The sequence below is a fragment of the Dama dama genome, chromosome 3, assembly GCF_033118175.1.
Source record: "Dama dama isolate Ldn47 chromosome 3, ASM3311817v1, whole genome shotgun sequence".
Lineage (NCBI taxonomy): Eukaryota > Metazoa > Chordata > Mammalia > Artiodactyla > Cervidae > Dama > Dama dama.
This window is the reverse complement of record NC_083683.1, coordinates 50,232,686-50,256,776: the sequence shown is the minus strand read 5'-3', so window position 1 is coordinate 50,256,776 and position 24,091 is coordinate 50,232,686. Positions and strand designations below refer to the sequence as shown.

The window sequence follows — 24,091 nt, the reverse complement described above, 5'->3', positions numbered from 1 at the left end:
CCGATTCTTTGTGACCCCACGGACTGTAGCCCGACAGACTTCTCTGTCCATAGGATTTTTCCAGGCAAGAATAGTGGAGTGGGCTGCCATTTCCTCATGTTTAATGTTAAGCAAATTACATAGCCTTTCTACGTCTCTTTTGTGAAAATAGGGATAATAATAATCTCTGAGGTTTCTGCAGGAATTAATGGCATACACTAAGTATTATGTAAAGTCTTCCGAACGTCAACTGGCTTTATAGCACTAATAATAAAAAAAGCTTGGTTCACTAATGAAAACTCACAATATGATGTACATATACATGTAAGAGACACGAATTGTTAATGTTTTAATTGGACTTTTCAAAGTTCATGACATATATGGACATTAAACTATTTTTATACCTATTTCGATATAAACTAACACTACGATCCAAAAAGTCACTGTGTTAAAGGAATTTAAATATCAGATATATGTCAGATACACCAAGCCTTTCTAAAACCCTGAAATTATGCAATCTCATTTTCTTCTTTATTAAATTTCCTCTGTTGACATCAGTTAAATGGCACTCTTTCCTTTACCATGTTCAAAGTATCAGAGTTCTAACCTGAGTCATTCCATTTTGATCTCTTACAGATAATAAAGAATTCTAAGAAAGATTTTGGTTTTGTTTTTTTCCATAGCATAATTGTCATGGATATGTGTAAGGTTTCATGTGAAGAAAGGGTTTCACTATTTAAAAAACAAAAAGAAAAAAAACAGAAATACAAAAGTAGTAGTTGAAAAACTACTGCTATATAATAAGATAATCTGTTTATACTTTTATTTCCTAAAGATAATCTAGTTAACACTAGAAAATAAATTAACAGATCTTCTTTGGCTCAGGCTTAGCCATTAGAAAAATTTCCTTTTTTTTTTTTTTTTTAAAGAAAAATTTCTTAAAAACAGATTATCCTCCCCAGATTTAAAAAAAAAAAAAAAATGAGAAAATAAGCTATCTAAAATAGACAAAATATCTTTTGCTATGGCTACTGAGAAATCATGATCTCTATTTCTGACCTTAAAGCAGTTTAGCAAAGCGTTTCAAAGGGGAAACAGAAAATTCAGTTATCCTGAGTTAAGTCTTCCCAGCATACTTCAGTAAATAGTGATTAAAGAAGAATTAAATGAAAAAAAAGTTGAAACAGATTTTTTAAAATTAAGTGGATCTTTAATTTTTCCTTTAATGTAAACTCTAAGAAAAGTATAAGAGTACCTTATATTAGCATATGCTAAAGCTCAAAAACACCATCATTAATAGACACTAAAGCATAAAATTATATACCTATGATGATCAAATAGCTTTAACAGGGAAAAAAAGGTTTTAAATAATGGTTTGCATTGGCCTAACTTTAAAGCATTCCTGAGGATTCTTCATCCTCATAATCCAGCAGATATCCATTTAGAAAATCTCAAAGATATTCTAATCTTGAGTTTGTGTCACTAAAATAACTAATTTAGTTTTTAAGTTGTGTAGTTTTAAAAATTCACATTTTAAACTAATGGAATTTTAAAATACACTTAATTCTGCTTTAAAATGTATTTTTAGTTCTGAAGAAAATTATCCCAAATTTTACAACAAAAATAAATACACTTTGGTTATTCACCATTTTGAGTCCTTATATATATATATATATATATATAAATATATATATGCTCTTTCACCTATTTTAACTGACAATGACTTTTAGCAACTTTTAAAGTGTCTAATTTAATTAGTTTCACAGCAAACTAATAGAATATCATTCAACTTTGTGATACAGCTAGAAAATGAACAGAATTTGATCACTACTTTACAATGTAACGTGTATTAAAAGAACAGAGCATACATTTTACTGTGAATGCTCTCTAGTAAAGTTGTATCAGTTAAGGAGGCGATTTCAATAGAAAAAATAATCTTCCTAATGATTTCAGTAAAACATACCCTAGTATTCTGAAGCGTTGTAAATTCCCAGCTCAGACAAACCCATATTTAAATGTAAGAACAGGAAACCTTCCTTATTTGGGAATTCAGGATTCTTGATTTCTAATATTTCTTGCTTCCTGCTGCTGCTCTATCCTCAATCACAAAGGCTGCCTACCGATAGCCCCTCCTAGAGAGAGAGAAGCAAGTGTTAAAGGTAAGTGCTTAAAGACTAAATCTCAGTTCCTATGCTTTAGGTAGGTTTGTCTGTCCATGGGAATCTCTAAAACATCAATCTCTCTTACTGATAAATAGAGCACATTATATAAAACTCCAGTTCAAAATCAACAAAAGTGATTTAGGAATTACACTATCACAGGTTGATGCTTATTTTTAAAGCCATTCACCAGGACCTATCCTTTCGCCTTGATGGTCCCAAGATACGTAGTCTGGACCCCTAATGAAAATGCTCACTTGTAGTCAGCCTACATATACACTATCACATTTAACCAGTTCTTTCAAGACAGTCCTTGTCAATGCATATTAACGAAACTATGGTTCTTTATAACCCACTTTCAGGAATGTATCCCTACAAGACAAATGGCTGTCAGTGATAAAAACAGCAGCAAGAAAACAGTTTAACTACTCAAAAGAAACTTTTTCATTTTCTTAAAGATGTATTACAACAGTTGGATAGAATTACTTTTAATCTTTTCTTTATTTTAACATTTAATAGTTAAGACTTTCTTTTTCTAGCACGGAAAGAGAAAATCCCATAAACTATCTATATAAATCATTTTACAAATTCTGACATTTAAAATTAAGACTATACAGAAATATACATCCAACCGGTAATGAAAATCTATTTTATATATATATATGCTTTAGATAATGAGCATTCACAATATAAACATATTCTTTTTCTATCAAAGGTTATACCAAAGAATTAACCTACGGAGTGAGAACAACTGAGAATTTGGAATAACCAGTCACAAATTCAAGTTCTGGAGATGTCAGAACTAGCAACCCCTCTAATCTACTTTAAGGATGAAGATAGACAGCCCTGAATCACCTACTGCATAAGTTGCAATAATCAAATGAATTAATGTATTTAACAATGCTTTATAAAGATAAGGACTAATGGTAGTGCTCCACAGATATGTTTAAATTACTGTTCACTGAGAACTATGTAACAGATTTGGTTTAGTTCAGGAGTAAAGAAAGATTAAATTTTAGCAAAAACTGTTGGGAAAATCCAGGCAATAAAACTTTGCTGAATTATGTTACCGAACAATAGTCTAATCATTAGAATGATACATAAATTTTTCTACCCACTGCTTAACGGAACATCTGTATAAAACACATCAGGAGTCAAGATATAAGTCAACTAGTCATATTTTGATTTTTTTGGTATTATTAATTCAAAAATATACTCCTCACCTGTCTGCATTGAACACTGTTGTCTGACTTCTTCAAGAACCATATATCACCACAGTAAGACTCTTCATTTCTAGTCTCATGAGAGAAAACATACCCTTGCCAATTGTCAAATTTTTATTTCATTAACCTTACTTTCTCAAACTGAAGCTGTCAGCAAGTTGAGGGAGGATAATTTGTTTATAGTAGGAAAGGTAATCACATTTAAAAGTCACTTTAAAAATACAGGGAATATTTACATTACTTAAAAGTGAAAAGAACCCCAGTGGATATCAAGAACCTCCTAATCAGACATATTGCATATTCCTTTAAATAGAGTTAAAAAAAAAAAAAAAAAAACCTTAAACACTTCAAACATGAAATGTTTCCAAGTCCTCAAACTTAAACCTTTTACGGGTCAGAATTTTAACCACTTCTTGACAACCTGTCAAACCATACATCTTATTTTCTTAACATGTATGTGTGAGTGTGTGTAGCTTACCCTAGTGTCTATTGAGGATCATAATTATGATTGGCTGTGAATACTATAACCATGTGTCAAACTACTCTAGCCTTCACCTTTCTAATTATCTACTTTAAAATGTGCAAACTCAGACAATCAAGATTAAACTTATGTGTAAACTAAATGTCCTCAATATGTTTAGACTACATTTTTGCTCACAGTAAAAATACTTAACTTTCTAAGTAGCTGATAAAGTTTAATGTATTAGTTCTATACATATTTCATCAGGTCAAAGGTCTCCTTTAGTCCCAGATTCTCAGTTCTAATATTGATGCTTTAAAATAGCAAGAATTTCAACTTTCTTAAAGTGCCAATTACTATGTCTTTGTTTAGATTTAATATTCTATTTCAAAATCATCATTTTTATTTTATAAACCAATAGGCTTACCATCTCTTGAGATCCTTGAAATTAAAACATAGAGTAGAGTAGACATGTTTAATTTCAATTTATCCTAGTGTCCCTAATGGTAAGCCATTAGGCTCTGGGCCATGAAGATCATCATTTCCATGAATCTTTCTGCCCTAGGTAAAGTAAATGCTATGAAATATCCAGCAACTAAATTCAGTTACTTACTCACTTTAAAATCCTCATACAGCTTTTGTTTTAAATAAACACAGAATCAAAATTTTAGAGCTTAAAGAAATTCAAACTAATAGTGACTTTGGATATAGGTATTTTAAGAACACGAGAAATTCCAGGAGTGTGTCCAAAATAAATATACTAGACTATTATATACTTTACTTGTCTCTTACAGAGAATTGCTTCAATGTCTAAAATATTATGGTGACAGTAAATAAATGAGTTCTTCTTGGTTCTTGATAACTATTCCAAATCATATTTTAGTGAATCTTGAGTACAAATCTCAGATACTTCAGCAGAACTTCTGAAAGAGAAGACTAGGAAGGTGACCCTGAATACATTTTGTACTTTTTTCTTATTATGTAGATTTCCAATCACTGTAAATCTCACTTTTGATTTCTAACTTCCTACTAGAAGTGAACATTAATAAAATTTAAAACTATGGGTCAATTTTTAAAAAGTATTTTTATTTTAGGCTATCTCTTGAAGTATTTAGAAACAAATTAAGAGTTCAGGATCCTTGCCCTGAATAACAAATAACCATTAACACAGTAATTTAAATGAAAGAATATACATGAAAGCCTTATTAGCACAAGCCTGGCCAGTAACAGAGACTGAATATGGACACTTATTGCTAAAACTGAAATCCAAAGTAAACTACATGCCTCTCTTTTAAGAACAGAAGGAGGCTGAGGAAAATGAGAAGAGAGATCTTAATAACTAATGGTCATGAATAACTACAGCAGTGAATATGAAACGTTTCTATTTGTCAAAGCGCTTATATACCTCAAACATAATCTAATTTTTTATCATACCAATAAAAAATTCAAACTTAAAATTTAGTTCAAATCCTAAGTGATTTTGTTAACCAATATCCATTTATTATTTATAATGAACATTTTATTAGAAGACTGTGCTCTTGTTACTGCTCAACTTAAATGGCTTATTTCACTGCTGTATGCTATTCCCATTACGGACAATGAAATAATTCACAATACTCTGTTTATTCTCTACTTCCAAAGCTAACTACTTTTGTTTAAACAATATCCCAATTCCCCCACTCTCTAACACAATTAATGGTAGTACAGCAGGTAAGTATTTTCTTTTTAAAGCAATTTGGCTTCAATAAAATGTTTATATACAAAGAAGTAACACAAAACAAGAAAGACATTACATGAGAGAAAAGTGCTGATTGCAACATTATGTATGTAATCAAGTATTTTCAACCTAAAAATATTCAGCAAGAGTTAAAAAAGACAAGTTTAGCACTATCTAGTAGAGCTGAATATGTACCTTGTAGTACCACTTTAAGATTCACAGTCTAGAGAAACCTGAACTTGCACACCATGATAAAGCTAATGGTTGTATCAAAAATACATGTAGTGTAATGAAGGAGGTGAATCAAGTCTATTTTATATATTCTCATCTCCAGAGAAAAACACACTCAAATCACAGTTGTTGAACCTATTATGTGGTCACTGCATACAATCTTACAAAAAGCATCAAATTGAAGACTTCTGCCCATCTAGTAACTGTTTCTTTACTGGAAGCAAAAAATGCTTCTATTTTTAAGATATCTAATCACAGAGCAAACCATGGTGCACTAAATTTAACACAGATGAAATCATTAGTTGGGTGGCAGAGAAAAATACGCATTCTCATTTCATTAGTAAACACTCCTGCAAACACACAGGAGTGTTCAGAATTATACTAAATAATTAAACTCAAAAGATTTTTTCCCGAAATACATTTTCACCTATCCTGAGTCCTTTCTCGCCAAAGACCAGTTTAGACTTTTATCTAATTAGAACTGTTTCAAGTATGCTTATTATGAATTCAAATGGTATAACAAATCTTTTTTTCCTCCTCCCAGAACTTGGCCATAGTCAGTACAGTTATGTTCCCTTTTCCACACTATTAATGAAATATAGGTAAGCCACAGAACTGTGAAAACCCCAATTATGCAAAAGGCAATTAATTCTAATGTGCTTAAGGACAACAAACAATTTGAATGCAGCTAATACTAAAAATATTTTTAAGATTTATTTCCTTTACTAACTTTTACACACTGACAAATTACTAACTCAAAAAATATAACATGATCTGTGTGACAAGTTTTCATTTCACAATTCACAACAACAGGGCTCATAATGAATACTCACTGTACAGTAGTATGATCTACTTGGCACAAACTGTATCAACATAATACATTAAAAGTCTCAAATTTTTCTATTTCTCAATCATTTACTATCTATGAAGACCTCAATATATCTCTAACTTTGAAAATAGTTCATAATACGGGAATTAAAAAATGCAGTTATAAATTTATTTCTGCCTCTTAAGCTATGAGACCTTGGCCAAGTTATAGAACACAGAATCCAAGTTTCCTCATCTGTAAAATGTAAAGACACTGTTACATCTGTTCTGGTTATCTCACAAGGCTGATATAGGGAAGAAATTTAATAATCTATATAAAAATTCTCTGAAAAATATAAAACACAAAGCAGAGAGAAAGCATTATTAGTAGTAAGCAGATATAATCACAAGAGGGTCAAGTACACTGAAGATGAATTACTGTGTTTCTACCAGAAAAATATACCTAATCTATTTTCCAATAATTGTTTTAGGTATGCATTTATAATTTTTGTATTACAAAAGCACAAAAAGCTGAATATATAAAGTTTAGAAGAGAATAGTCAACAAAATTGGAGCAATACAGAGACATTCGTCCTAAGTGGAAAAAAACACATTACTGTGAAATAATTTATGAAAGGCAGTCTTTAGGTAGAATGAAATCATGCTAGGGAATTAAAATACGATAATATTTAATACTTAGACTCACCTCTGCCCATTTAAGAATACAGGTCAAGCAGAAGACATGATTACAGCTTTCTGGAAAACCAATTTCCTTCTCTAACAGGCAACTGAGACATATTGGACATCTATCAGCTTCACTGTACAGCACACTAGTGGCAGCAGTATTATCTTTGTTTTCTTCACCTATAAAGTAAAGCAGTCACATATGCTTTCAATTTCTCCAGATCAAATGACTTATGTTTCTGGTAGTATGATGGACTTGATAACTCTAGAGGGCCCTCCTTCTACAAAGCAATTAGATCTTAGATGCACTTTAAGAAACAAACTCCTTGAGCACAAAATCTCCAATGTTTACTAATTTAAATTTAAGGAGGAGTGAAAAGAATTTTTCATGAATTTAATTTTAAAACAATAATCATACAGTTCAAATATTTAAAAATTTAAAAAAGGTTATAGTAACAAATCTCCCAAGCAAATCCATCTGTATGTATTCAGTTCTACCCAGTGCAACAAGTAACAACTGTTAAGCTTGTTCTGTGTTCTTCCAAAGACATAATGGAATGTACAGACAAGCAAATCCTAATACATATTCTTTTAAACCTCCTTCTTCAGACAAATGCTAGAATACTATACACACCAGTTTGAGTTTTTTGTTGTTGTTGTTTCAATCTAAAGATGGGACAACCACTTGTTTTCAAACAATGAAAAACTTGTTTCTCACTTTTAATAGTATATCAGTAAGATAAGTTCTTAAAAATGGAATTCTAGACCAATGTGTCTGTACATCTGTAATCTGAATAGATAATGCCAAAAATTATACTCCTTAGGGTTTTTAACTCATATAAAACACCTATCAGCAATGTAACCAACACACAGGAAGTAAGCAGTGCTTGCTCAAAAGTGAAAGAAACTCCAAGATATGACATAAAATAAAACAAAAATAAAGAAACAGTCAGCTGAAATGTGACCAGTATATGCCAAGCAAATGGAAAAGCTGAGATCACCCTGAGAACACATGTTCATACTAGTGTTTAGATCTAGAGACTAACCTTTAGGACCAACCCAGGTAGGGAAACTGACCCTGGGAGATTCCCCTTTTAAGCCAAGACCCTCAAATGGGGTTAAAGTGGTCCCAGCATGGGTTCAGAAAAAAACAAATACATATAAATCCTCTGAATGATAACATCCCTAATTTAGGCCCTCAGGATTCCACACCTCATAATCAAACATCACCAAGCCAAAGAAAATAAGCCGACTTGAAATTTATTTTTATATTTTACATACTATATTCATTATAAATTTATTTAGATATCCACTGGCTTCAAACATTAGAACTTTCAAAGACTACACTATTGTTGTTGTTTAGTTGCCAAGTTGTGTCTGCCTCTTTGCGACCCCATGGACTGCAGCACATCAGGTTTCCCTGTCCTTTGCTATCTCTTAGAGTTTGCTAAACAGTAGATTAGACCCAGAAGAAAAAAATATCTGTGAACTAGAAGAACTGAAGAAACTACCCAGACTGTAACAGACAGAAAAGGAGATGTAATCTGTGAAAGAAGGTTGGAAAATGAGGTCAGAACAAAGTCTAACACATTACCTCAGGTTCAGAAGAAGAGAGTAAAGGGCAGGCAATAGTTAAAGTAGTAATGGCTGAGAAATGATAAAAAACACAATCCAACAGATAAAGGGCACACAAGGTATACTAAATGGGAGAAAAGAAAATAATCCATGTTTAGACACAATGTTGCCAAACTGTACAACATCAAAGATGAAAACAGTATCTTAAAACCAAAAAGAGGAAAAAGACAGATCATCTACAAGGGAATGACAATTAACTTGAAGGGACATTTCTTGACAGCTAGTAACAAAAACTAGAAAATAGCTCAAAGTGGGGAAAGAAAACCAAAAAACCAAACTTCAGAGTGCTAAGAGACAAAATAAGTAATTATCAATCCAGAATTGTATTATCATTCTTTGAAAAGCTTAGAAGAGGATAAAATTTAAAAACACTGAAGCATTTACCACCAATAGACTTTCACTAAAGGCACTCTTAAGATTTTTTTTTTTCCCCAGAAAGAAGAAAGGGAATGGAAAAGAAAAGATGATGACAACAATAATAAAAACAAATGAATGACCAAAAAAAGTCATTCTGAAATCAGCAGGGAGCAAAAATTTAAGAATAAAAAGAGTTCAATGAAGTAAAAACCATGATTGATTGCAAACAAGACATGAGAAGAGCAAAAAAAAAAAAAGTGTGCACTTCTTATTTAGGCAGCTATTTCAGAGTTTAAGAACAACGAAAATTTGTAAACAAAAAAATATGTACTAACAGTTTGGAAACACGAAGTTTTGCTTTCAACACAAAGCTTTATAAAAATTAAGTTACCTGGCATATCTTCATAGTCCTGATCGCCCACATTTAGGGTATATATAGTTTTCTTCTTCATTTCTCCTTGAAAAAGGATTTCCTACAGGATGAATGATAACAGAGAATTTTTATGTTTGCCTTGTACACATAATATACATAATTAATTTGTTTAAATCGCAAACTCTAAGAAATTATTTTACACATGAAAGAATAAAATATGAATCAAGTCAGTAAATTTTCTGGATAATCCAGTATACTTTTATACTTCCTGCCACCAAGCACAGTCTTTCTGAAAGGAGAAGCCTTATACATGTATTAAGTAACAAAGACTCATGATAAATTTTGTGGTATAGACATGAATAAAACTGGAGCTTAGAGAAAAAGAGATCAGTTTGGACTGGAGTTTTTATTGAAGTTGATAGGTTATGTATTTTAAGAAGCTTAAACACATGTAAGCGGCAACACAGAATGAACGAATAAAATGGCATATAGGTGGGCCAATCTGACAACTAAGAGTAAGTGGTAAAAGTGTAACCGTGTGTATACACTGAGGCGGGATGGGCATGTAAGCCAAGAAGTTCATCTGAAAGATTACAGTGAAGGTAACAAGAGCAATATAAATCAAGCTGAGCTAGATTATAGATGGATCTCTAGTGACTGAGAGGTTTAGAGTCAATCTTATAGATTCCTCTGAAGATTGACATGATGTAAGCAATATACACGAATCTTCTAAAAGAACGATCTGCAAAACACAGAATGGATTATAGAGGGAGAGATCAGAAGCAGGGAAGCTTGCACAGCTAGAGTAACTGGCTGTGAAATGAACAGAGAAGCAAGAGGTTAAAGAGCTGACATATTTCCAACATTTGGTACCTACATAAATACAGGGAAAGAGTAAAAGATTACTTTGACCTAGAGAACTAGGAAAATGGTGACTATAAGACACAAAATGAGAAACAGTAAAGAAAATTAATTTGTTAGTTAAGGGGAACAAACTTATGAGGTAAAATTATTTTTTAAATCAACTCTTAGAATTCTAGGGCTTCCCAGGCAGCTCAGTGGTAAAAGAATCCGACTGCAATGCAAGAGACTCAGGAGACTCCAGTTTGATCCCTGGGTTGGGAAGATCCCTGGAGGAGAAAATGGAAACCCACGAGTATTCCTGCCTGGAAAATTCTATGGCAGGCTACAGTCCATGGGGTCACAAACAGCTGGACCCAACCGAGCACACATGCACACTTTAGAATTCTTTCTTGAATTATTGCAAGACAAGCAATTGCAAAGAACTATTCAAATATATTTTGGAATATCTAGGCACAAGAACCCACTAAGTTCATCAGTTATGAGTTGCCCATGTGTGTATGAAGTAATTTTTCTATTAGATTTTTAAATAATGTAAACCTGTGAATTTCTACATTAAAGGTTATGTATTGCCTAGGAAATTTCTCTATTAGGTTAAGTAAGGAGAAATGCAAGGGCCCATACTTTGACTCAAAACCCAACCAGAAACTAACATATATAAGAATAATTTAAAGGTTTTAATAAGTTAAAAATTGGAATTTCAACTCAGTATTAGTTACTTTTAAACTGTTAATTCAATCACAGTCTGCCTTAATAAACGTAGAACGTCAAGAACAAAAGAAAAACTTTCCACTCAGCCTACATGCACAACATTTGTTATACTTCTGGTGCTATTCTTTAGGTATCATGTAACAGCTTATCAAGGTAAACACACTGACTTCTCCAAGTGAGATGGGCCAGGAGGTTTTAAGCAGACGCCAGCTCCAAGACCACTGCATTCATCTAGAGGGGGAGATTACAGCGGTTTGTACTAAAAGGAGAAGCAAGGGTGATAAAAAAGTGCTCAGATTCCAGCAGTTTTCAAAATACAGCCATCAGGATAGACTGAATGTGGCATATATGTTAGAGAAGATCCCAGGATAACTTCACAGTATTCAGACTTGAGTAACTAGAACGACAGAATTGCTGAGATAGAACACTTCAAAAATATTCAGATAGTCATAGGTTGTTGTCCCACTTGATGTTTACTCAGAAGGACAGTATCAATATCACTTGAGAACTTGGCACAAATGCAAGATACCTCAGGCAGCACCCTAGCTAGCGAGTAAGAATCTGCGTTTTATCAAATTCTGTGTAAGACTCATATACACAGTAATGCCTGAGAAACATTTACAAACAACTTCCAAACCAAGCTGATTTTAGAATTATATTAAACTTCCGTATGATCTATAATTGAGTATAATTCATTTGGAAAAATTCGTAACATACCATCTCTCCCATTATGACTGAGAATTCAAAAAAAATTGTAACTTTGTCATAAGCAAATCCATGCTTATGACACTGCCTAGCAATAACAAGAAAACAAGCATCAAATGCAAACCATTACTCTTAAAGTAGATCTTCCATCCAAATCTGTCTTAAATAAAACCAGGAAGCGCCTCCAATTAACTACTCAAAAATTTGATACTCCCTCTAAGGATGTTATTAATATTTTTATTTTCCCTTGAAGAAACCATAAATTAAAAGGCTATTTTTCAGTGATGCATGTGTGTTAGGGAGGATTCTATCTATTATTATAGGCCAGCAGTCAAAAGCTGGCTAAGTATTTTCTGTAAAGTTTTGTTGAAGAACAGTCATGTTCATTTCTTTATATTTCCTATGGCTGCTTTTGCACTACAATAGCAAAGTTGAATAATTACGACAGAAACCATGTACTTGGTGTGAAATAAAAATATTTCCTGACATATTAATCAACAAGAAATGACATAGCCATCAGCAATTTCTGGCCTCTATGTATGAATGCGGACTCCCAAAACTGTGATCCAGCAGATGCTGCCAACCCTTGCGGTGACTGCTGAGGAGTTGGGGGAATACAAGAAGCAAGGTGAACAAGGAAACAAGATTGGCCCCAGATGGCTGAGATGCATATGAGAGAAATGAATTCAGTGAGCCCAGAGGCTTACATCTTCCCATATATAGAATGCTAAATTTCTTAACTTGATATCTGATCTTTGATGTTCAGACTGCCTGCTCCCTTTGTTGCAAACTTGTATATAGCCTGACTGCCCCTCCTGCCTCTTTGGAGCAGTTTTCTCAGAAATACTGAGATGCTATCTCCTGGGCTCAGAGTCCTAAACATTCCCAAGAAATAAAATAACTCTACTTTCAGGTTGTGACCTATTTTTTTGTCGACAGTGGCAAAGTCTACAATAATTATGGTCGGCCCTTTTCAGAAAAAGTTTGCCAACCCTATTAAAGACTATGAAAGGCTGCCTCTTTGGAGATGTGGCTCAGTCTCTCACTGCAGAGCCCCTGAAGCTTTCTTAGGTATAGGCATTGATTTACATTTGTATTCAACTGTTACCACAGCACAACAGCTACTTACTACACATCTGAGTCAATGCTTCTGCAATGGTTCCTTGAGTTTCTTTAAAAATTGCCTGAAGGCTATATACTTTTGTTGATTTATGTACATTTATTTTATCAATCTGGCTTCCAGAGTTTTCAAATTGTTTTCAACTCTATTTGCTTCAGAGTAAGATTGAGGCAATTAGCTCTTTCAGCTTAATAGTTATTTCCTTTCCAGCTTCTTTGCTACATAATCAACTGATCTGCTTCTGATCTGTCACTGTTAATTTTTATTTTTATTTTTTTTTCACTGTTAATTTTTAAATCACTTACAGAATGCTCCCCTTAATATTTTTTCCTACCTGATTTCCACCATAAAGCAATCTTACTAAGACTTTATAAACAGACCTGTTTGCCTCAAGTGAGCTATTTTGACAAGCTTTTGTTTAGAATATTCTTTATTTGCATGTTTGGTGCTGGAGCTGTAATACTAGCACTCTTCAGTACAGATAGTAATGTACTGTTGGCACAGGTTTTAGAAAAAAAACTGTATGCATTCAAACACTAACTAGTCTGACACTTACTAGTAATGTGACAACTTCTTTAAGCCTGTTTCCTCATTTACAAAATGGAAATAAAGTAGTAACCATTTCAGTCATTATGAAAATCAAATTACATAAACACATAATTCATTTAAAGTGTTCAGTTCAGTCGCTCTGTCGTGTCCAACTCTTCGTGACCCCATGAACCGCAGCACGCCAGGCATCCCTGTCCATCACCAAGTCCCGGAGTTTACCCAAACTCATGCCCATCGAGTCGGTGATGCCATCCAGCCATCTCACCCTCTGTCGTCCTCTTCTCCTCCTGCCTTCAATCTTTTGCAGCATCAGGGTCTTTTCCAATGAGTCAGCTCTTCACACCAGGTGGCCAAAGTATTGGAGTTTCAGTTTCAACATCAGTCCTTCCAATTAACATCCAGGACTGATCTCCTTTAGGATGGACTGGTTGGATCTCCTTGCAGTCCAAGAGACTCTCAAGAGTCTTCTCCAACACCACAGTTCAAAAGCATCAATTCTTCTGCACTCAGCTTTCTTTATAGTCCAACTCTCACATCCATACATGACTACTGGAAAAACCATAGCCTTGCCTAGACGGACCTTTGTTGGCAAAGCTATATCTCTGCTTTTTAATATGCTGTCTAGGTTGGTCATAACTTTGCTTCCAAGGAGTAAGCATCTTTTAATTTCATGGCTGCAATCACCATCTGCAGTGATTTTGGAGCCCCAAAAAATAAAGTCAGCCACTGTTTCCCCATCTATTTGCCATGAAGTGATGGGACCAGATGCCATGATCTTAAGTTTTCTGAATGCTGAGCTTTAAGTCAACTTTTTCACTCTCCTCTTTCCCTTTCATCAAGAGGCTCTTTAGTTCTTCTTCACTTTCTGCCATAAGGGTGGTGTCATCTGCATATCTGAGGTTACAATGTTCAGACAGCACAAAAGAAGTACTCAACAACTAGCACATGTGCACAAACACATGAATAACTCCCCACCCCAAGCAGATTTTAGGTATACCAAAGGATTCAAGATGATAAATCTGTATGACTCTCATTAAGAATAGACTTTCATTCTTTTTACAAACAAATTTGTAAAACCCCTGTATTACAAAGACTATCCACATATGGAAAGAATGAGTAAAAAGTTAACAAAACTTAACCTATCAAATAGTTCTTCAAACAGAACTTACACGAGGAGAAGTAAGTTACTTATTCTACATGGACATTATTTATCAAGATTCTGGTTTATCTGAAAATAAAAATGTTGAAGCAAGACACAAAATCTAGGACTCACACAGTAAACAGCCCTAGGATTTTTGTATCTTACTTTCTACTTTATATAGGCATAGGAAAAGGAACACTAAATGCTGTAACATACGGCTGTCTGTGTACTCAATTGCTCGTGTCTGACTCTTTGCGACCTCACAGACCTCAGAGCCTGCCAGGCTCCTCTGTTCATGGGAATTTTCCATGCAAGAATAATGCAGTGGGATGCCATTTCCTTCTCCAGGGGATCCTCTCAACCCAGGGATCAAACCCACATCTCTTGCATCTCCTGAATTAGCAGACAGATTCTTTATCACTACACCACCTGGGAAGCCTGCATCATATGGCTACTCCAGGAAAAAAGAAAAGGTCATGTTTAAGTAAAGCTCCAACCACAATTTTCTAAGACTCTTGTTTAGTTTTTAATAAGTATACATTATTTACGAGGTTTCTTACCCTTAGGATTCTTCAGGTCGAGCAGTCAGGGAACCGGCTTTCCATCAAAGTTATCTGGAGAAGGAATTATGAAAATTAGTCCTATTTCACTTCACTTTCAACTTGGGTACAAAAAAAAGGAGACTAGGAAAGTACAAAGAACTACTTATTACAGAGGGCCACCAGATGTGAGTATAATTTATTTAGAATGTAAAACATTTTAAGAGAATGACTATATGCCTGTAAATATGAAGACACACATAGGTCCTGGAAGCAAACAATAATGAAACTATTTTGTTCAGGGAAAGAGAAGCACAAGAAATCACATTTCAGCATATAGGAGAAAACCAACAGAAAACAAAGTAACGGAGAATTAGAAAAAAAAAATCTACCCCAACAAATAGACTTAGCCTCATCACCTAATAAAGCAATGTAGAAAAAGATACACAAAAGATATTTAACCAAACCATAAATTCAACAACTATTAGTATTTAAATTATTTCCTGAACTCCAGATTTTAAGTATCCTTAGCCAGTAGTCACATCTCGCTTATTCCTCTTTCTCAACCAGCCCCACAGAACTCCCCACATTTCTACAGTCTGCCTATTTAATTCACTTAGTATCTAGTCAGCACTCCCTATTTTCTAGGCACCACCAGGCCTTAAGCACTGACACACCTGATTAAAAAAAAAGTAACAGCATAGCAGGTGCTATAATGGCAGCAAGCACAGGATATTACAGAAACACACAATGAGCACCATATCCTTGCAACATATGACTTTGTAAAAGAGGCTTCTCAACTAGGACCAAAAAGATTTAAAATGTATTTTCCTAACTCTCCTCCCCCCCCAAATACTCTGTACCATTATAGCATTTCCATCTTTAAATTAAGGACTCAAAATTTGAATTGTCAAAGTAAACATGATAGTGAAGATCTTAAATTTCATAATTAATGAAGGATATACACAAATAAGTAAAATCATTTTCTGATAATTTTATACTTCCTCTGTGGAAGTGACAATTAAGCAAACATGAAAGATACACTGTACCTACTTCTACACAATAAAGTTTTATCCCCCAAAAAAGCTTTTCAGACTAATGTCTGGACATACAGGTGAAAAGAAGTATCCATTCTTTCTTGAAATTTTATAACACAGTACATTTTCATACAACTTATCTGAACATATTAATATCTAACTGAACATCATGAAATTAAAAAAATAACACACCAATTTCCCTCTATTCATGATCACAATAGTTACATATTTTTCCAGCATCAAATTTAGTTATAATATCAAACAGTAAAACTGAAGTGGATATAAAATTCAGAAGACTTACAATCAATTTTTTTTTCAACTTTTGATTTACACACTTTGATGAAAGTGAAGGAGGACAGTGAAAAAGTTGGCTTAAAGCTCAACATTCAGAAAACTAAGATCATGGCATCTGGTCCCATCACTTCATGGCAAAGAGATGGGGAAACGGGAAACAGTGTCAGACATTATTTTGGGGGGCTCCAAAATCACTGCAGATGGTGACTGCAGCCATGAAATTAAAAGACGCTTACTCCTTGGAAGGAAAGTTATGATTAACCTGGATAGCATATTTAAAAGCAGAGACATTACTTTGCCAACAAAGGTCTGTCTAGTCAAAGCTAAGGTTTTTCCAGTAGTCACGTATGGATGTGAGAGTTGGACAGTGAAGAAAGCTGAGCATCGAAGAATTGATGCTTTTGAACTGTGGTGTTGGAGAAGACTCTTGCGAGTCCCTTGGACTGCAAGGAGATCCAACCAGTCCATCCTAGAGGAGATCAGTCCTGGGTGTTCACTGGAAGAACTGATGTTGAAGCTGAAACTCCAATACTTTGGCCATCTCATGTGAAGAGTTGACTCATTGGAAAAGACCCTGATGCTGGGAAGGATTAGGGGCAGGAGGAGAAAGGGACAACAGAGGATGAGATGGCTGGATGGCATCATCGACTCGATGGACATGGGTATGGGTCAACTCCGGGACTTGGTGATGGACAGGGAGGCCTGGCATGCTGCAGTCCATGGGGTCGCAGAGTCGGACACAACTGAGTGACTGGACTGAACTGATGGTCTTTATGTTTATATCCCCTCAAAATTCATGTTGAAACCCTAACCCCTAAGGGTAGACAGTACTGTTAATAAGTGGGGCCTATGGGACATGCTTAAGAGGGTAAATTGCTCATGAAAGGGATCAGTGCTTTAGAAAAGAGGCTCTAAAAAGATCCCTAACCCCTTCCATCTCAGGGAAAATCTGAGACCTGGAAGAAGGCCCTCATCCAACCATGATAGCACCCTGTTCTCTAACTTCTAGCCTCTAGAACTGTGTGAAATAAATCTGTTCTTTACAAGCCACCCAGTTTTAGTATTTTGTAATAGCAGCCCAAACAGACTAAGACACATGCTCTGCTTTCAGGTACTAATGCACATTAGTCCCTGGAAAAGTTTTTCTAGTTCAGCTTTCAACAGGGTTATTGGGTTGCTTGTCAGTACTTGATCAACAAAAGCAATTTTGAGGAATCTTTCCATATTCAATTCTTTCATCCTGCACTTATATACAAAAAAATGTTTTGTTTTCTCAGCACTGTTTACTGATGATGAACAAACAATTTTATGTCTTGTTGTTTATCAGGTAAAATGAAAATAAAGAAGCTGAAGACATCCACATTTATAGGTTTTATAATAAAACCAGCTCCATATATCAATCCAGGAAGTAAAAAAATGTCTTCAAAATGTCTCTAATATTCTTGCAATGTCTCCAACAGCAAGTGAATGTCAAGAAGGTCCACTAATATGAAGCATATCACATCATATTATGCTCTATAATAACCAATAACCTAATTATTAGAACAAATCATTTTTTAAAAGTTAAAATGAATAAAAATAAAACATTTCAAAAAAGCAAGCCATTTAATCCTTGGGCATAGATTAAAACATAGATTAAACTGAAACAGAAGAAGTTTTTCAAATTTAATTTTAGAAAATCAGAGTTCATGAAAACTATGCTGTTACTCGGAAAGAGAAACTAATGTTCCTATTTCCTTCTACACTTAATGTAGCATAATCTCCTCAATAAAACTTGTATTGTTATACATGGCAGGATCATATATATGTTGAAAAAAATGAGATACAATTGCCATTTTCCACTATAAAATAAGAAAATGCAAGTTGACATAACATTCTAAAATAGATAAAAAGTGAAAAGGGGAAGTTTCCATTCTACGTGAAATGGATTAACTACATTCTATCTTGTTAATAACCTCACGGAATGAAACTATAAATTCTAGACGGAATGAATGGAGAAGCTAACTGAAAGCTAAAAGTCAAACAGTAGCAGGCAGCTTGGGGAAGAGCCCCAGATCAGATAGATTATAAACTGGCAGTGCGTTTATAAACTGGCAGTGCGTTTATAATTATTTCCCACCGAACTTTGCCCCAAAGTTAGGCTTTATGAAACCTGAAACCTATAAAGTGACCACTGTTACAGAGACACAGAGAGGGGAAAGGAGATATGCACACTGGCACAAGCAAGCATTCACATGTGCTCTAAGAAAAGCCTCCAGCTCTGCCTAAGGAGTAGGAAAGGGGTCTCCTAATACTCAATAGTGAGAGAAATCTTTGCTTTTTCCTTTCTGTTCTTCATTCCCCATGAGCCAGTTCCCAAGCAAGCCTATGGTGCTGATGGCTGCAAGAGCAGCAGCAGAGTCACCATAAGCCTAAAACTCTTAGGGAAAGGCACCATACATAATGACTGAAGAAACTCTGGGTTACTCTCCTTGATTATTCTCCTGCCTTCTGGTGTTTTGGCTTCAGGTGCGACTGTGGAACATACCCAACACAGTGGAGCAAACAAAGACCTAGCTTTCTAGCCAGAGGACAGAAAGGTGTGTGTATGTGTGTAGGGAGGGAAGGAGGTAGTTTCAGGGATCTAGAAAATACCAAGGAAATAATAGAGAGAGCTCGAGACAGTAATCTGTTCAAAATGTCCAAAATACATTTCAAAACTACTTGACATAAAGAGAACCAAAAAATTTCAAATACTCACCTATGTCTGCTTCATTGACTATGCTAAAGCCTTTGTGTGGATCACAACAAACTGGAAAATTCTTAAAGAGATGGGAATACTAGACCACCTGATCTACCTCCTGCAAAACCTGTATGCAGGTCAAAAAGCAACAGTTAGAACCAGACATGGAACAACAGACTGGTTCAAAATTGCGAAAGGAGTAAGTCACGGCTGCATATTGTCACCCTGCTTATTTAACTTGTATGCAGAGTACATCATGTGAAATGCTGGGCTGGATGAAGCACAAGCTGGAATCAAGATTGCCAGGAGAAACACCAACAACCTCAGATATGCAGATGACACCACTCTTACAGCAGAAAGTGAAGAGGAACTAAAGAGCCTCTTGAAGAAGGTAAAAGAGGAGAGTAAAAAAGTTGGCTTAACACTCAACATTCAAAAAACTAAGATCATGGCAACTGGTCCCACCACTTAATGGCAAATAGATGGGGAAACAATGGAAGACTTTATTTTTGGGGGCTCCAAAATCACTGCAGATGGGGACTGCAGCCATTAAATTAAAAGACGCTTGCTCCCTGTAAGAAAAACTATGACAAATCTAGACAGTGTATTAAAAAGCAGAGACATTACTTTTCTGACAAAGGTCTGTATAGTCAAAAGCTATGGTTTTTCCATAGTCACGTATGGATATAACAGTTTGACAAGAAAGAAGGCTGAGCACCGAAGAACTGATGCTTTCAAACTGTGGTGACCGAGAAGATTCTTGAGAGTCCCCTGGACTGCAAGGAGATAAAACTAGTCAATCCTAAAGTCTACCCTGAATATGCATTAAAAAGACTTATGCTGAAGCTCCAATACTTTGGTCACCTGATGCAAAGACCAGACTCACTGGAAAAGACTCTGATGCTGGGAAAGACAGAAGGCATGAGAAGAGGACGACAGAGGATGAGATGGTTGGACAGCCTCACCGACTCAATGGACATGAGTTTGAAGAAGCTCCGAGAGATGGTGAAGGACAAGGAAGTCAAGCGTGCTGCAGTCCATGCAGTCACAGAGTTGGAGATGACTGAGGGACTGAACAGCAACATGAGGAAAGACAATGCACAGAAACCAACGCCAAGAAGACACAGATAGTAGAGCACTGAGTGAACTGTCTGACAAAGATTTAAAGCAGGCAATAAAAATGTTCCAGCAAGTAAAAGCAAATCCTCTTGAAACACATGGAAAGCTAGAAAATCACAGCCAAGAAACAGAAGATATAAAGTTATAAAGTACCGCCAAATGGAAATACTGGAACTGAAAAATGCAATAACTGAAACAGAAAACACACTGGACAGACTCAGAGCAGAATGAAAATCAGTGGACTTGAATACAAGAGCAGAAACTACCCAATCTGAACAACACAGAGAAAAATATGGGGGAAAAAATCATTAGTGTCTCAGGAACTATAACAAGCAAGAGTCAATTTTGACTCTGGCAAGCATGCCTTTGGCTGCTTTTGTTATTATAATTACAAATAATGGCCTGCTTCAGAGAACCCTGCCCCCTCTGCCTGACCCTTAACCTAAAATGCCTTTGTTTAGCTCACAAAGAGATACTCTAACCCTGCCCAACTGTGAATGACCCTAAACAATAGCACACTCCCCTGCCTGAGGCAGTGAGAGAAGACTCTACACATGGACATCACCAGATGGTCAGCACCGAAATCAGATGGAATATATTCTTTGCAGGAAAAGATGGAGAAGCTCTATACAGTCAGCAAAAACAAGACCGGGAGCTGACTGTGGCTCAGATCATAAACTCCTTATTGCCACATTCAGACCTAAATTGAAGAAAGTAGGGAAAACCATCAGACCATTCAGGTATGACCTAAATCAAATCCGTAACGATTATACAGCGGAAGTGAGAAATATATTTAAGGGACTAGATCTGATGGAGTGCCTGATGAACTACGGACGGAGGTTCGTGACATTGTACAGGAGACAGGGAGCAAGACCATCCCCAAGAAAAAGAAATGCAAAAAAGCAAAATGGCTGTCTGAGAAGGCCTTACAAATAGCTGTGAAAAGAAGGGAAGTGAAAAGCCAAGGAGAAAAGGAAAGATATACCCATTTGAATGCAGAGTTCCAAAGAATAGCAAGGAGAGATAAGAAAGCCTTCCTCAGTGATCAGAGCAAACAAATAGAGGAAAACAATAGAATGGGAAAGACTAGAGATCTCTTCAAGAAAATGAGAGATACCAAGGGAACATTTCATGCAAAGATGGGCTCAATAAAGGACAGAAATGGTATGGACCTAACAGAAGCAGAAGATATTAAGAAGAGGTGGCAAGAATACACAGAAGAACTGTACAAAAACGATCTTCACGACCCAGATAATCATGATGGTGTGATCACTCACCTAGAGCCAGACATCCTAGAATGCGAAGTCAAGTGGGCCTTAGGAAGCATCACTACAAACAAAGCTAGTGGAGGTGATGGAATTCCAGTTGAGCTATTTCAAATCCTAAAAGATCATGCTGTGAATGTGCTGCAGTCAATATGCCATCAAATTTGGAAAACTCAGCAGTGGCCACAGGACTGGAAAAGGTCCATTTTCATTCCAATCCCTAAGAGAGGCAATGCCAAAGAATACTCAAGCTACCATACAAATGCACTCATCTCACACGCTAGCAAAGTAATGCTCAAAATTTTCCAAGCCAAGCTTCAACAATACGTGAATTGTGAGCTTCCAGATGTTCAAGCTGGTTTAGAAAAGGCAGAGGAACCAGAGATCAAATTGCCAACATCTGTTGGATCATTGAAAAAGCAAGAGAGTTCCAAAAAAACATCTATTTCTGCTTTATTGACTATACCAAAGTCTTTGACTGTATGGATCACAACAAATCGTGGAAAATTCTGAAAAAGATAGGAATACCAGACCACCTGACCTGCCTCTTCAGAAACCTGTATGCAGGTCAGGAAGCAACAGTTAGAATTGAACATGGAACAACAGACTGGTTCCAAATAGGAAAAGGAGTACGTCAAGGCTGTATATTGTCACCCTGCTTATTTAACTTATATGCAGAGTACATCATGAGAAATGCTGTGCTGGATGAAGCACAAGCTGGAATCAAGATTGCCAGGAGAAATACCAATAACCTTAGATAAGCAGATGACTCCATCCTTATGGCAGAAAGTGAAGAAGAACTAAAGAGCCTGTTGATGTAAGGGAAAGAGGACAGTGAAAAAGCTGGCTTAAAGCTCAATATTCAAAAAACTAAGATCATGGCATCCGGTCCCATCACTTCATGGCAAATAGACAGGGAAACAGTGGAAACAGTGGCTGACTTTACTTTTTTAGGCTTCAAAGTCACTGCAGATGGGGACTGCAGCCATGAAATAAAAAGACGCTTACTCCTCGGAAGAAAAGTTAACCAACCCAGATAGTGTATTAAAAAGCACACATTACTTTGCCAACAAAGGTCCATCTAGTCAAGGCTATGGTTTTTCCAGTAGTCATGTATGGATGTGAGAGTTGGACTATAAAGAAAGCTGAGTGCCAAAGAATTGATGCTTCTGAATTGTGGTGTTGAAGGCTCTTTGAGAGCCCCTTGGACGGCGAGGAGATCCAACCCGTACATCCTAAAGGAAATCAGTTCTGAATGTTCATTGGAAGGACTGATTTTGAAGTTGAAACTCCAATACTTTGGCCACCTGATGCGAAGAACTGATTCATCTGAAAGACCCTGATGCTGTGCAAGATTGAAGGCAGGAGAAGAGGACGCCAGAGGATGAGATGGTTGGATGACATCACCGATTCAATGGACATGAGTCTGAGTAAACTCTGGGAGTTGGTGATGGACAGGGAGGCCTGGTGTGCTGCAGTCCATGGGGTCGCAAAGAGTTGGACAGGACTGAGCAACTGAACTGAACTGCCTGAGGCTTTTCATATTAGGAGGTATTTACAACAAAAGGCCTTTTTACTTTTTTCCCACACCTCCTTCCCCACCCCCATCTCTGATCAATAAGAACCTGGCGTCCAGACCCCAGACAAGATGGTTATTTTGAGACATTAATCTGTCACCTTCTCAGTCAGCTAGCTTTCTGAATAAAGTCATGTTTCTTGCCTCAACACCTAGTCCCTCGGATTCACTGGCCTCTTCTGCAGCAATCAGAGCAAGTTTGGTAACAAATTTGGCAAGCCAATCAGTAGCCTTGCTGCTCCTGGCTAGCAGGCCCAGATCAGGGAATATTGAGACGAGGCCCTAAGCAGCTGCTGGGACCACTGACAAGTATAACTTGTTGTGTCTGTGAGAAACCTAATTTTTAATCCAACCTCTTTTGTAAACTGATGGATTTTACACTGCTGTACCTGACTCAGTCTGAAATCTTGAAATAAGAACTGATGCCTGTATGTATGTGCTATTGTCTTTGGATAACATTGTCATGGCTGAACTATAAAAGAACCCTATTTTATTGGCTTAAACAAAAGTTAGTGTAACTAACTTTGTAACTAACAAAAATTAGTTTTACAAACCAAGCAATTCTAAATACAAGAGAAATTAAGCTAAATAAATTTCAGGTTTACGTGAACTGGGAAATATTCAATATTAAATTGGTACCTGGAATTAACGTTGAACTTGGTTGATCTAACAGGCATGTCCTGAGTCACAACATTAAATGGAATATTAAGTATAATACTTACACTGTTCCTGAGTTTAATATAAGCTAAATAAGATTTATTTTATCTGTTACAAATCTGTCAGCAAAGAAAGTAACTCAATGTGAAGAAACTTCTGAGGAAATAAAG

At 35.8% G+C, this 24,091-nt stretch overlaps 1 protein-coding gene across 4 annotated transcripts in view; it reads right to left on the bottom strand.

Annotated features, from left to right (window-relative positions):
- Positions 1-24,091, bottom strand: part of SCAF11 (SR-related CTD associated factor 11) — an 86,203-nt gene that overhangs the window by 39,797 nt on the left and 22,315 nt on the right. For 3 of the 4 annotated variants that reach the window (XM_061129448.1, XM_061129452.1, XM_061129441.1), the window contains exons 2-4: positions 15,273-15,326; positions 9,644-9,725; positions 7,283-7,440 (exon numbers count right to left, since the gene is read on the bottom strand). In XM_061129448.1, coding sequence (XP_060985431.1) covers positions 7,283-7,440; positions 9,644-9,704 — 219 coding nt within the window. In that variant the 5' untranslated portion in view covers positions 9,705-9,725; positions 15,273-15,326. Of the gene's footprint in view, positions 1-1,942; positions 2,112-7,282; positions 7,441-9,643; positions 9,726-15,272; positions 15,327-24,091 lie in introns of those variants that run through there. The other variant, XM_061129455.1, reaches the window with a different exon arrangement.